Source organism: Microtus pennsylvanicus, chromosome 18 (assembly GCF_037038515.1).
Source record: "Microtus pennsylvanicus isolate mMicPen1 chromosome 18, mMicPen1.hap1, whole genome shotgun sequence".
Taxonomy (NCBI): domain Eukaryota; kingdom Metazoa; phylum Chordata; class Mammalia; order Rodentia; family Cricetidae; genus Microtus; species Microtus pennsylvanicus.
The window spans coordinates 31,710,943-31,725,899 of record NC_134596.1 but is presented as its reverse complement, the minus strand read 5'-3'; the positions used below and the strand labels follow the sequence as shown (position 1 = coordinate 31,725,899).

The 14,957-nt window shown below is 48.6% G+C and overlaps 1 protein-coding gene across 1 annotated transcript in view; it reads left to right on the top strand.

Annotated features, from left to right (window-relative positions):
• The first annotated feature begins 2,297 nt into the window (after positions 1–2,297).
• The window catches only part of Abhd17c (abhydrolase domain containing 17C, depalmitoylase), a 39,329-nt gene continuing 26,669 nt past the window's right edge, over positions 2,298–14,957 (top strand). Inside the window, exon 1 of the mRNA XM_075952580.1 lies at positions 2,298–3,128. Within this exon, the coding sequence (XP_075808695.1) occupies positions 2,566–3,128 (563 nt within the window). The 5' untranslated portion in view covers positions 2,298–2,565. The remainder of the gene's footprint in view (positions 3,129–14,957) is intronic.

Genomic DNA, 14,957 nt, shown 5'->3' with positions numbered 1-14,957 from the left:
CTGCTACCAGGACATCTAGAATGTGATTGCTATCCTTTCCACTGGCAGCACAAAGATGTGGACTTAGGAATCCTTGGGTGACCTTTCAAGAGCTCTGTTCTTGTCCATTCTAACGTGGGAGGAGCGGTGCTGGAGAAAGGTTCAACAAGTAGTGGATACTTTTCTTCTCACTTCTCAGAGTCCTCTATTCTTGTTCTGCATTAGATTAGCGTGCAATGTACTACACGTCTATTCTGCACAGAAATACCGCCACCAGGTTGGGACCTGAAACTATTGCCTCAGGCTATAAGCTGGCTCAGTGAGTAAAACTGCGTGGTATCAAGTCTGATGATCTGAGTTGTATCCTCCAAACCCACTATGCATGCATGTATGTATGCATGTATTTGAGTATGTATGTACGTACATACGTATGTATTTGAGTATGTATGTATGTACGTACGTATGTATGTATTTGACTATGTATGCATGTATTTGAGTATGTATGTACGTACGTACGTATGTATGTATTTGAGTATGTATGTATTTGAGACAGGGTCTCATTGTCCAGTTTGGCTTCAGCTCACTATGTAGTTGAGGATGACCTTGAACTTCTGGTTACCCCGTCACCATTTCTGAGTTAATAGTTTCTTTAATGCATACGCAAAGCGGTTTTTAATCTTCTCTGAGCATCCTGACCACAGCAGACATTGTCTTATCTTTTGTAGCTCTGGCACCTGACCAGCGGGTACAACAGCATGAAAAACACCACCCACATAGCTACAGAATACAAGAAACAAAGCGGCAAAATAGAAGAACATGTAACCACTTACAAAGTTTTTGGGAAAAAATGAAACTCAAGGCCAGAAACTAAAGCCTGCCTAAGGGAAAACAGTCTCTCCCAGCAAACTTGAAGAGGCTTTGTGGGCAGGCTTTCGGAACAGTTTGATAATTCAAACACATCTAACACTTGATTTAGTAAAGACATGGCCTTTAGAAACCCAATCAAGGTCACTACAAGTTGGTACTGATAAATTAGTTTAGATTATAGTGCTCAAAATTTGAAAAAAGTTGTGGTCCTTCTCGGGCCTTCTGCGAGGGAAACAGGTCTGGAGTGGTGACTGCCCACCGGGGCTCTGATTGCATTGTAGGTAGCCTGGGATGCCCTCCTCTCTGTTCTGGAAAAGAAAGCCTGATGCCAAAGCCCATGGGGGAAGGGCAGAGGCTCTGCCAACTGGACACCACGGTTCCCATGGCTTCAAAGGTCCTGAGCGTTATATTTGGAAAACCACCTGAAGCTGATTGCCAAGATCACAGTGGATTAAAACCGTTGCTGTCTTTCATGATTTAAAACTGGCGCCAAGCCGGGCGGTGGTGGTGCACGCCTTTAATCCCAGCACTTGAGAGGTAGAGGCAGGCGGATCTCTGTGAGTTCGAGACCAGCCTGGTCTACAAGAGCTAGTTCCAGGACAGGCTCCAAAACCACAGAGAAACCCTGTCTCAAAAACCAAAATAAAATAAAATAAGATAAAATAAAAATAAAATAAAACTGACGCCAAAACAATATGAAAGAAAACTGACATCATAAAAGATAGACACAGAGTATCCAGTTGGCACCACAGGGGCTGATGTAAGGTGTGCGGGGTGCGAAGCAAGGACCCCATCAACATCATTTGTTGTAAAAACCATCAGGCTATGCTGTAATAGTGGGCACAGAAAGACTGGCGCAGCTACACACACGGCAGCCACCCGCAACACGTGAACAGGCACGAGATGGTCCGGCACTCGTACGGTAGAGGCTGTTAAAAATGTCTGGAATCTTAGCACTTGGTGGCGGAGGCAAGGAGCATCATGAGTTCTAAATCAGCCTAGGCTAACTGTCTCAAACAACCAAAAGGGAGAAAAAAAATAAGTAGTGATGAACAGACGAGAGCAAGGTATTTTTAATTCATTCAATTCTCTTTCCTGATAATTTTCTTTTCCATAAATTCCCAATAACCCCTCGCCAGGGCAGAAGTTGGTTTTGGAGAATCGAATCCGCAGGTACCTGCACACAGTCTTTCAGTCCAGGACAATCCCAACCGTCCCCGCCCCCTTACCTCCAGAGCCCCGCCCCTGATAAGATGAGCCCCGCCCCCATCGAGGATCCTCGCTTCAGACCCGGGGGTTCCTTCCAACGAGTGGCCCCGCCCAGATGCGCTAATCCCCGCCCAGAGGCGGGAGTTCCGCCCAGATGGGGGAGTCTCGCTTCAGACTAGGGCGTCCGTTCGGGGGGTAGCCCCGCCCACCTGTGGGGGCGCGCCGCGCGGTAACCCGGAAGTGGCGGCAGCGTGCGGGGGCGGGGCGGCGCGCTCGAGCGGGCCATGGCCGCGGCCGCCGCCGGCTTTGTGTGCTTCGCGCAAGCCCCGGCCGTCCGCGCCTCGCCGGGGCGGCGGGGCCGCTGCTGACCCGCCCCGCTCGCCGCGTAGCGCCTGCCTGGCCCCGCCCCTGGCCTCTCCGCCTCCTCGGCCGGCCTCCCGCTCCCGGCGCGCGCTCCTTTGGAGCTCTCTGCGCTTCCCTCCCGCCCGCGGCGGGCTCCAGGCCGCCCCGATGCCCGAGCCCGGTCCCAGGATGAACGGCTTCTCGCTGGGCGAGCTGTGCTGGCTCTTCTGCTGCCCGCCTTGTCCGAGCCGCATCGCCGCCAAGCTGGCCTTCCTGCCGCCCGAACCCACCTACACGGTGCTGGCGCCCGAGCAGCGCGCGCCCGCGCCGGCTGCGACCCCCGCGCCTGCCCCGGCGGCTCAGCCCGCCCCGGCCGAGGAAGGCGCGGGCCCTGGTGCGTGCAGCCTGCACCTGAGCGAGCGCGCCGACTGGCAGTACTCGCAGCGCGAACTGGACGCCGTCGAGGTCTTCTTCTCCCGCACGGCTCGAGACAACCGGCTGGGGTGCATGTTCGTGCGCTGTGCGCCCTCCAGCCGCTACACGTTGCTTTTCTCTCACGGCAACGCCGTGGACTTGGGCCAGATGTGTAGCTTCTACATCGGCCTGGGCTCACGCATCAACTGCAACATCTTCTCCTACGACTACTCGGGCTACGGCGTGAGCTCCGGCAAGCCCTCCGAGAAGAACCTCTATGCCGACATCGACGCCGCGTGGCAGGCGCTGCGCACCCGGTGAGCCCCGAGCTGCGGGTGGGGTGCGGGCTTGAGCTTTCAGATCGTTGCATTCGCTCGGGATGGCCAGCACTCGGGGCTGGAGAGCTCAGACTTAACTGGCCCGCGCGGCCTGGAGTCTTTGTGGCTCCGGTTAAACGCACGTGGCCGCCGTGGGGGGTGCTAACGTACGGGCGAAACCGACTTGGTTTGGGTTGAGTTGTGTGGTGAACTACTCTCAGACCCCGAAGGTCTGGTGGAAGTGACCTTGGGGTTTCCAGTGCCCGTGAAAGCGTGGGCGAGATGTTGACCTCTAAAAGACTTTCCGAGTAGAAAGTATCCCTGGGGCGGCGTCTGAACTGCCCTTAAGGCGGGGAGGGTCGGGTGTGGCGAGGACTTTGCCTCCTGGTGGGGCAGAGTAGCTGGCACCAGGAGATCAGGAAGTTCGCTGTGTTGGCACCTTCCCAAAGCCCCACCAGTAGCACAGGATGTCTCATAGGCCTGAGGGAATCTGTTGACCTTGAGTTAGCGTTCAGAGAACTGGAAAGTGTTTTTTGAGGGTATTTTACATGCCAGGCATAAATTGACATAGTCTGACAGACCAGGTGGGGGGAAAAAAAAGAAAAAGGAAAAACGCTTGAGTTGTACTCTTAACTTAGACAAACGTTTGGTTTGTGGGAGAGTCAAGTGCCGTTCTGTTGGGTGCTTATGACCTTTCCCACGTAATCCCTATAGCACAGGTGGCAGCCGTACCTGAGGTTCTGTCCGTAATGAGCTTGGATTTCTTTAGAGGAACGAGCCTCCAGAGTTAGGGCAATAGGCACTGTTGTTGTTAGAGACCTTTGTGTAGTTCTCATGAAAAGTCCTATTTGCTGGGCTCAAGTGAATGGCCAATAGTAATGATTTTAATTGCACATATGTTCATAAATTTTCCCTTGTGCCTGTGGGGGAAATGGCTTGTATAACAGAGAAGTACTTAGTATTCACTCTGTGCTTCTTGCTCAAATTCTTCTGAGGTCTTGGAGATACCCTTAACTGGAGCATAGCTTTTGGAAAACTATGTAGGTAGATGAGGCCGCAGATGTCCTGAGGTCTGGCTGAGAATCCACAAGTCGTTGCATGCCACCTGTTCTAAGAAAGGCTTTCAAAAGCATGTGTCACAAGCAGGGAGTGGTGGTGTGTGATATGCCACAGCATTCAGGAGGCAGAGGCTAGCCTGAGCTACGTGGTGAGTTCTAGGTTGGCCAGGACTACAGTAAGACCCAGCCTGGAAAGAGTATGTGGGCTAGTTGGATGGCTCAGTAAGTGGAGGGTGCTTTGCAGGGCAAACCTGCTGTCCAGTGTTTCTTTGTGGAATTCAAAGGTAGAAGGAGAGAACTGGCTCTCCCAGGCTGTCCTGTCACCTCAGTAATTGTACCCATACACTAAATACACAGTTGTTTTTTTTTTAAGTTATTTTTAAAAAGCACATGTCGCACAATCTTGAACTACTAGAATCTGCTGTAGTGTAGGTATTAAAAATAAATTTTGGTACTAGATGTTTGGAATTTCTATAAAAATTCTTACAGAACATTCCTCCTATGTGGGCCTGTCTTTAGGGAAATGAATGCCTTTTATAGGGTTGCTCCATCACTCTGAGTGTGTGTATGTGTCTGTCTTACCACATGGGTGAGGTGTAGTTACCTTCTGCAGTCTGTTGAATATAAGAAGCATTGTTTGGGGGTAAGTTAAAATTTGAATTACCTAGCGATAGCTCTAAATTTTGCTTGTGGGTTATTTAATGTTATACTAGAACTCATATCTAAAATAAGTGAATTTTTTTGTTAATTTTCAGTTTTTTAAACTTTTTGGAGACAGGGACTTGTGAATCATAGGCTGACCTCAAACTCACAATGTAGCTGAGACTGGCCATCACTTCCTGCCTCTACTTCACAAGTGCTGTTATTACAGGTGGAACACCTACCCACCCCTGGTCCCCAGAATCTTAGAATCTGAAGACACCTCACAAATCCTCTTGTCCTGTGCTTTCCCAGCCTTTAGACTGCCTACAGTAGGACGCTTGTTCTACATCTTGATCATGCTTCTGCAAACACGTTCATTCGTGGCTGCATATCTGAACCAAATGTTTCACAAAACAACACCCCCCCAAGTGGGTGCTTTGCATAGCAGAATGTGTTCTGTTTTATTTGACTTTTTTTAAAAAAAGTGCTGGGTGTGCAGTGTTGAGAGTATTTCCTGGCGCCCGTGGGGTGCTGCTTCCATCAGCCCACCCTACCTTGACAGAAGGATAATCTCACAGCCAACCAGCAAGTCTCCTGACTGATACCTTAGAGCTCTTCCACCCTGGTTTTGTAGTCATTGGATTTCTCAGATGTGTGAGTCTGGCTTATTGTGATCTAGGTGATGCCTGATTCTGAGGCTGACCAGGCTTCCTCTAGGTCTAAAGACTCCTTCCTTTAGTCTAGATTGTAGTCTAGATTTTCTGTCTTACTCTCTGTGACCCTTCAGTCCATTTCTGCGCCTTCCCAGCTGTTGATGTCATTGCCGTGAAAGGACATCATCCCCTCCCAGTGCCAGTTCTTCTGGGTCGGTTCAGAACCCCTCTTCCAAACCCAACATCTCGGTTAATCAGAGGTCACAGATACTGACTGGAACACTTATTTCCTCTGAGTTGTCTGTTCTGTCTGGAGATTATTTTCTGAAAAATAACTTGTTTGACTCAGAGCTATAGGCAGCCCCCGAGTCCCAGGCACAGGATATGCCCTTCCTGAGCTTGTGGCTGGCATTTTGAATGTACCCTTCATGGTAGGAGAATTGATCTACTGGTGTGGTGGTGCATGGTGCACGTCTTTAATTCCAGCACTCGGGAGGAGGCAGAGGCAGGTGAATCTCTGCAAGTTCGATGTCAGCCTGGTCTACAAAGTGAGTTCCAGGACAGGCTCCAAAGCTACAGAGAAACCCTGTCTCGGTTGGGGGAGAGGGACAAGTATTGATCCTAATTGGATCCTACTTGGATATTAGGAAATTCTTTTTGTCCCCATCTTGTGGCTCATGTGTTGAAGGCCTGGTCCGCAGTATGATGTTCAGAAGGAGAGTCTTGGGGGAAGTGATGGGACTATAAAGGCCTAACTTAGCCAACAGATGGATCTGTTGATAGTTCTTAGTCAAATGGACTATTCAGAGATGGGGAACCTAGAAGCGGGGCCTGATTGGAGGAGGAATTGTTTCACCATGTGGCCCCTTCCTCTCTACTCCCTGTTTCCTGACTGTGGTGGGTGTGGTGGGTGAGTGGGTGGGGACAGCTCTCCTCTCCCATTCCTTTCTTTCTTAGTATTTTTTCCTGCCACAGGCCTGAGAGCAAGAGTCAGCTGAGCTTGGATGGACTAAAGGCTTGGAAACCATGAGCTAAAGTCAATCCCCCCAGTACCTGTCATAGCAACCAAAAGTGACTGATACACTTTTGCACCCGGCACTCAGTTCTTCACTTGTGCTTGTGTGTTTAATCGAAAGTTCCTCGAGGGAAGGACCTCTGTCTCTTCTCTGTTCCCAGAAGCTAGCACTGGGCCTTAAAATATAGAGCCTGATTCAATATTTGTTCAGGGCGTTTCATTTATACAGTAAGTTGAGTGCTCTCTAGATGAGTACCAGTCACAAAGAGTTGGATCTTATTTTCCCTTCAGTGTTTAGTATCTGTGGGCACAGCCATTCACCAAAAAGGGGAGGATGGGTGTTCAGATGTATTGGCTAGTGTATTGGCTAGCTATGTTCAAGCTGTTCTTCGGACATTGTGGTGTCTGTGCTGAAGAAAAGAATGCTTGTTCTCATTCTTCATCTGTCTTCCATCTTCATCCATTACCTGTTCGTGCAGCTCCGTGTGTTGTTATTATGATGCTAATAGCGGGATTTCTCCCCAGTGTGAAGATTCCACCTGCATGGATAAAGGCAAGAAATCCCTTTTCTGAAAGGTACAGAGGCAGAAAGGCTGATTTGCTATTTGGGAAAGGTTATTGTTTTAAGGATTTTAGCATTTTATGAAAAAGTGTGTTTGAGAGGGGTAGGATTTGAAGCCCCTAGAAAGTGTAAGCTAGTATGGAAGAAAGTTGGTACTGCTACCATTAACTTGAACCTGATGGAGAGCACCAGGGATACCAATGCATCAGCTTTGCAGCCTGTGGTGGACAGGTGTGCCATGAATTGCAAGCAGCTGCAGGCTTTGAAGCATTTGTAGAGAGGACACTGTCAATCCTGGGGGGCTTGTTGGAGCCTGTGGTGTTGCTTGAGTTGGGCGAAGAAAGTGGCTGGTGTGTGCAGGACAGGGTGAGACTAGGCGGATGTAGGCTCTCTTCATGCCCTTTAAGGAGACATCTCTTGGCAAGAGCAATTGTACACTGTAGATGTCTGACTGTGAATGAGTGGGAATGGACCCATATAAGCAACCCCCAAGAATGAGGTGCAAAGTAGGCAGAGTATTTTAGCTGAGTGTTCTGATCTAGAGACCCAGACAGTGGCTCATGATTTGGTTTGTTGGTGGTATTTACTGATGTCATCCACATAAGTCACTTCTGAGCCTTCTATTTGACGTAGGTGGCAAGGACAGTGGAGGAGAAAGGCATTTGGTAACAGAGAAAGCAGATGTAGAGAGGGGAAGATGAAAAGCTTTTGCGCCTTGGTTCGAAAGACAAATTTTTAAAAAAAGACCCAATGTTCATTCTCTCAGCAAACCATATATTAGCCATTGCCTGTCTGTTTCTTTCTCTGACAACTGAATTTAGAAGCAACCGAACATGTATCCGCATGCTGTTTGGTAACTTTAATGTCTGCCATTCATAGGGTCTGTGATTTGGGAAATCCTGTGACAGACAGTAGAACTGTGGGAACACAGGCAGTGGGGGCTTGAAAGGCACCTTCTGTTGGTTTTGGATACTGTTTAAAATTGGCACTCACAGGGTGTAATTGTCCTCAAGAGAAACACAGCTCGCCTTTTCTGAGCATGGTGAAGTTGGTAGTATAACCTCTTTGTTCTCAGAAGGAACACTGTGAGTCAGTAAGGGAAAAAACCTAGGGTTTCCACCCGACTCTGCTCAGTAGTATGAAGACAGAACCTGCTTTGAGCACTGTCTGATAGGAGGAAAAAGCGTTGCGGAAAAGAAATGTACTTGTCTCCTGGTATCCATGCGCCATTGTTTCCAGGACCCCATGGATACAAAAATCCACAGGTCAAGTTCTTAGTAGAAAAATGGCACAGAATTTGCATAAAACCCATACACATCCTTTAAATCATCTCTAGATTGCTTGTAACATCTAATGCAGAGTAAATGCTGTGTAAATAGTTGTTGGATTGTACTGTTTACGGAATAATAACCAGGCAAACGTCTTGTTCAGTAGCATGCAGTTTGTGTTTCTTGCTATTTCGAAGGTGGATCTGCAGGTGTGGAGCTTGTGGACCTAGCAGGCCAGCTGTCAGTGCTAGCTCACAGTTCCAGGGCAGGGGGAGACTCCCATTAGGAGAAGGTGGCTCCTCTTCAGAGCAGATGTGTTCAGGCAAAGCTGGGGACTGTTTGCCTGCATAGAGCTCTCCCTATGGCGCTCCCTTTCTCCCCATGGTTGCCTTTAGGTTTACTACTTTGCCCCTGCAGGGAACACAGTCTGAGTTCTTGCTTCATCCTAGGGGATCCTGCTGACTGTGGTTCTGTCTGGCGGACCTTGTACTTCTGCTGTGATCCAGTTGCAGGAGAAACATGTTCTCTGGTAATGTGTAACTTGTTAATGAGCCCGCTCTCCTCTCAGCGTTGGTTTGGATACTCTTGGAGACTCACCCTCTAATGCTCAGTCTTAAAATCTGGAAGAAGGGTTGCCACAGCTCTTTCTGCCTGGCTGTCCCGAGTCTACCCAGTCCTTACCCTTAAGGTTCCTTTGCTACCCTCTGCCTCCTCTCTTCACCCTCCACCTTTAATTCTCTGTTTAGCAGTCATAATCCCAGGGGAGACTCGAAAAGTCTGGCTTTAGAGATTGTGGTATTCACTTGCTCACAACTTTTCTTGTCTGTACTGGCTTCTGCTAGCTTCATAGTGAAGCTATACGTCTGGTCCACTCCCCACCCAAACACACATGGGAGGTAAAAAAAACCTGACTTTTTTTGGGTACTGTATTCTAAGTAACAGGTTTCTTGATTTTGATGAAAAGACAGGACAGTAGGTAAAGGTCACACCTTTTGGATTTGGCAGCCAGTTGTAACTCAGCGCTACCACTGACACTGTCACTTTGTCCCTTAGTGCTGTTGTAGCAGCAACAGGTAATTTAAAAGAAGAGTAATTTCTTCCTTCTTATTCTGTAGCCTGGGGAGTCTAAGATCAGGGCACATGTGTGGTGTGCTGAGGGCCCTGCCTTGGCTTCCAAGAAGATTCCTTGAGTGCTGGCCACCTTTAGAGGGCGGACGGCTTCTTTTCATGGGCTAGATTTGGGTGGGTGGATAGGACTTTATTCACATCACTATCTGGTGCTTGCCCTTTCCTATAACGAGTGTTTCTGAATCCTACTTGCCTTACCATCTATTCCCTTTGCGTTCTCTATCCTAGTCAGCAAAAAAAGGGTCCTTTTATGATATGCCCACTCTCAGAGAAGGTGTTCTTCCTTTTAGGGGGGTGGAGCCATCTTGGTCCATCACCTCTTGAAGGTCCATCCTCTTAACACTGGTACAGTGGGAATTAGGTTTCAGCATTGGTCTTGGGAAGAGCTGTGGCAGATGCCTGGCGCCACTGTGTGCCCTATCATATCCAGTGTTCCATGTTTACTCTTCTGCCCCCTAGTAGGCTATGCTTTCTGTTCATTCTGGGTGCGTGACACAGAATCTTCTCCTTGGAGAACTGAGCACAATTAACTCCTTAAACATGATGTCACTGTTCTTTAGTGACCTTGTGTGTGGGCAACCCAAGGAAAGCCTGGGAGTGATGGTAGTGAACAGTCAAGGGAAATGGGGCTCTTCCCTTTGGGCCTTCTTGTTGTCCTGCACTCCTCCAGACCCCAGGTGACACTGATGCCATCCTGAACAGTCTGAGGGCAGAGAAGGCAGGAGAAGGACCGAAGCTGCACAGTGAAGCTGGGCTTGTGCCGCTTGGGTTAAAGGTTCTCAGCATGAGATAGTCCAATGGTTTATTTCTTCATTTAGGAGATTTACAGCTGGAACTTGTTGCCAGCTTATGTCACAGTCAAACAGGCAAGGTTGTTTTCAGGGATAGCCTGGAGAGGCACATTTCCGCCAACCTGAGCTTTCAGGTGTTTTGTTATTAAGGAACAGACTTGGATTTAGGTCTTGGCTGTGCCACTTACAAGTTGCTTGGTGCCATTCAGATGTGGCTTTCTCCAGCCCCCAACTGAGTAGCATAATGGATAATGCTATGTCAATGGTAATACCTGTTGGGGAATATTTTAAGGTGTGTTACTTTTGTCTATGTTGTGTAACATTTGTTTAATGGCATAAAGATGTGTTGCTTTTGTTTGTGCTGCATTTGTTTAACTGTGAAGCTGTGAGTCTTTGCCTGTCCAAAACACCTGATGGTCTAATAAAGAGCTGAACAGCCATGAATGGCCAATAGCGAGGCGGGAGAAAGGATAGGCGGGGCTGGCAGGCAGAGAGGATAAATAAAAGGAGAACTCTGGGAGAAAAGATCGGAGAATGAGAGAGGAGGAGGACTTTAGGGGCCAGCCACCCAGCTACACAGTCAGACATGGAGTAAAAAGGAAAGAAAAGGCATACAGGAATAGAGAAAGATAAAAGCCCCAAGACCAAAGATAGATCGGATAATTTAAGTTAAGGAAAGCTGGCAAGAAACAAGCCAAGCTAAGGTCGGACACTCATAACTAAGAATAAGCCTCCGTGTGTAGTTTATTTGGGAGCTGGGTGGTGGGGCCCCCAAAAAGCCTACTGAGCCCAAAAGAGTAAACATCAAATAAGATACCTATGCCAGATCCTGACACATCACCTCCACACAGTGAGACACAAAGCATGAGACGCCATTGCTGGGGATTGTTGGTAGAAGTGTTGGGGCTGCCGCATCAGGTGATGCTGGAGACCAGTCCCACCGGGTGCTGTTCCCTCACCTTTCTGTAAGGAGATGTCCAAGTGGAGCCTCACTCTGGTGTGTGAGCGCAGAGCCGAGAAGAGGGAGGTTATCAAGATTTGTTGCTTGGAGAGCAGTACGCAGTGGCACTGCACTCATACCAGGGCATTTTCTATCCCCCGGAGAGCTCTTTCCAGGAGCAGAAACATTATCTGTGACCCAGTACCTCCAGTCACTTTGCAGGCTGTCCTTTGTATTGCTGCAACCACAAGGGAGCCCTGTCAGATGCAGCAGGAGCCAGAGGCTTTAGGGGAAATCAGGACAGGAGTGAAACCTTGGCTCCTCTGGCCATCAGAACCTTCTGACTGTTTTTTTTTTTTTTTTGCCAAGGGGACAAACATACGCAGTCACTTGCCCATTTTGTGAAGTTGGCCAAGGAACCTTAATCATGTTTCTTTTTAAAATATGAATATTCCCATAATGCCTTGTACCTCCTATTCAGAGAGTGTTTTCAAGGCTGTGTAACGGAGCTCATTGATAAGTTCTATGATATTAATTCACTGTGAGCTAAAGGACCGTGGCACCGTGGTGAAACTGGAAACCTGTTTCCAGGAAGTCTGGCTTGCTCAAGTCCAGGGCTCAGGCGACAGTTAGCTGAGTATCAGTTACACACTGAGTGGCTGGGAGAGCCACACTGCCTCTCAGCCCAGGACTGCTCACATCTTCAAAAGAACAGGAACACAAAGAACCCCTGCATGCTGCTTCACCTGACATTTTAAATGCGTACAGTGAAGTCTGGGCAGTTGCTTTGGGGGAAGAGTGAAAAGCAGACAGACCTATATTCAGAATCTATCCATCAGAGAATGTGCTTCCAGATGGGAAGTGTGACTGCTGGCTGTCACTGTAGTGTGAGGGCTGGAGCTCAGCCCCGATTGACTTTAGTGACTGCCCTAGATGCAGCCAAAGTCTGTGCAGTGCTAACAGTCCTTGCTGGCTGGCTGTAAAGGGCCACGGTGCAGAACAAGATCCGTCTTCTTACTATTGTGTGTCTGTTGGGATGTGTGCCACTGCGTGGGAGGATGCCAGAGAACAGTTTTGTGGAGCGGGTTCTTGTTTCCACCTTGATGTGTGGTAAACTTGAGCAGCAAGCCCTCTATGTACTTGGGATCTCTCTCAGCCTGTATTTTAATTTTTATATACCTGTTAGGAAAAGACTATTCGCATGCTAATTTGCTTCTGTACACATTTTATATCATAATTAGGCTAGATGAAGTAAGTTAAGAAATGAACATGCCATCTTGGAGTTAATGGGAAAAATTAGTTTTTCTACTAGATTAGGAACATACTGAGCTAAAAATATGCTTACAGAGGAGTAAGAGTTCGGGCTGTCATTAGTACCTAGAGAGATCATCATGGGATCCAGCAGTCTGAGGGTTCGCCCTCTTAGGTGGCACCCACTGGTCTTTTCATGTTGTACCTAGGCTCAGTGTTCTGTAAACACGGCTCACCCTTGTTCTGAGTCAGGAGAGCCCTCCGCCACCATGGCTTCCAGCTGGAGAGCCCTCTGGCGCCTTTCTTCCGCCATCACATACCTGAGCAGTCAGTCTTTTCCTGATCACCACTCTTTCCCCTTACAGCCCTGGTCCCCGTCTGCTCTCTGGAGGTCTCGGTCCAGTCCTGGGCCAGGTGTGACTGCGTGGTTCTCTTGGCTGGCTTTTGCTTCTCCCGCAGCTGCAGCGGAACCGTCCGCCTGCCATGTGTTGAGTAGTTAAGCAAATGAGTTGGTGATTCCAAGGCTGGTGTGAGGGTGTGTGATCTAAATTTTAGGACACGGGGACTTGTCAGCTTGGGAAGTAGGCAGTGGAGAAGCTTGCGGGGTGACTGGTTTTTAGCTGTTATCCTTTCTCTGACATTTGCTGCAGTTCTCCTGGAGTGGAGAAGCTTGAAGCATATCGCTGTAGTGTAACAGACTTTTGAAATTCTGTTTTGAAGTAAATATATACTGTTTTGTTGTTTTAACATCTCCCTCGCCCAGGCTGGCCTGGGACACATGGCATTCCTCAGCCTCTGAGTGTAAGCCACCATACTCGGCTGTCATACAGTAAATGTGTAGTTTCTGGTTGTAAAGCTCGTTGTGGCCTTGGTCAGCCACCTATGTCAGCCTGTACAGTTTCGGTATTGTATGGTAGCCAGGCACTGCTCAGGAGCCTGCTTCGTGATCCCTTTTCTCAGTTTATCCTCTCACGTCATGGTACCGTTGCACAACACATTCCTGGGGTCACATCTTGTGGGGTCTGCTTACTGACAGAAGTATTGAGTGCCCCTAAACAAAACATACCCTGGCCTGGAGATGTTTCTGTTCACAAATGCTGGTGACAAACACTGCTCATGATGATGATGACCGTGTGGTAGGGCACAAAAAGTGTTGCCGAATAAACAGCTGGGCGTTCTGCTGTCGAGTCTGGAGTGGGCTCTGTGGTTGCAGTAAGGGGTGGCTAGGGTTCGCTTCATCTCCAGAGTGACGTGTGTCCTGAAGTAGTAGGAGAGAGTTGTGTGTAGGAGAGGACTGAGAGGTCAGGTCCCGGGGTTGGAGTGAGTGTGCCTGGCAGATGCAGAGCATCAAGGAAGTCAGAGACTGGGGCAGGGAAAGTCGAGAGTGCCAAGGAGGAGTCTAGTAGATGAGGACCACTGCAGGACATGGAGGTTATGGAAGGGCTTTGGGCAGAGATGTGATGTGGTTTGACTTAGGTCTTAGCCCCTCATTGGTGTGCTCTTGATAAGGTTCCGGGGTGGGGGCAGGAAGGGGAGCTTCTGTACCACTAAAAGAAAAATTAGTGAGAATTTGGAATGTTTCAAGTGAGAGGTGATGAGGTAGTGTGCTTAAAGTTTAGGTGTATTTTAAAGGTAAAGCAAACAACATTTGCTGATGCAGGATGGAGAATGGGAATGTCAGAAATGACAGCAGGAGCCAGGTGGGATAGATTCCTGTAATCGCAGTTCTTGTCGGCATCCTGGCAAGTGGAAGCTGAGGCAGGAGAATCGTAAGTCCAAGGCTAGCCTAGGCTACATCGTGTCTCAGATAAAGAGATGAATAAATATACACATAGGTGCTAGAATGAGGCTTGAGTGTTAGGCAAGCTGCCCTTGTTTCTGCGGAGCTGGATGGCTAGGGGTAGGGTGGTAGCGCACCCAGAGAGTGTGCTGTTAGGCTTCTGAGTTCAAGGTGCCCATCAGACCATGGAGTGGAAACGGAAAAGCAGCAGCAGAGCACGCGTGTGGAGTCCAGGAGTCAGAGGTCTGGGTTAGTAGAGGTAAGTGTGAGAATTGAGAAAGGCACCTATTGAAATGAAAACAAAACCACCTGTGCTGGCTAGTCTTAATGTCAACGTGACATGAGCTGGAGTCATTTGGAAGGAGGGAACCTCAATTGAGAAACTGATCCAGCAGCAGGGCATTTTCTTAATGAGTGATTGATGAGGGACGGTCCAGCCCACTGTGGGTAGTGCTGTCCCTGGACTGGCAAGGAAAGAAAGCAGGCTAAGCAAGCCACGAGGAGCAAGCCAGTAAGCAGCATTCTCCATGACCTCTGTATCAGCTGCTGTCTCCAGGTTCTACCTTGTCTTGACTTCTTTTGATGGTGAACAGCCATATGGAAGTCTAAACCAAATAAGCCCTTTCCTCCCCGACTTCCTGTGTTGTGTTGTTGCAACAATAGAAGCTCTACCTAAGACAAGTGACAAAGAGTTGTTACTTTTGGACCAGCAAGGTAGCTTAGTAGGTGAAAGTACATGCC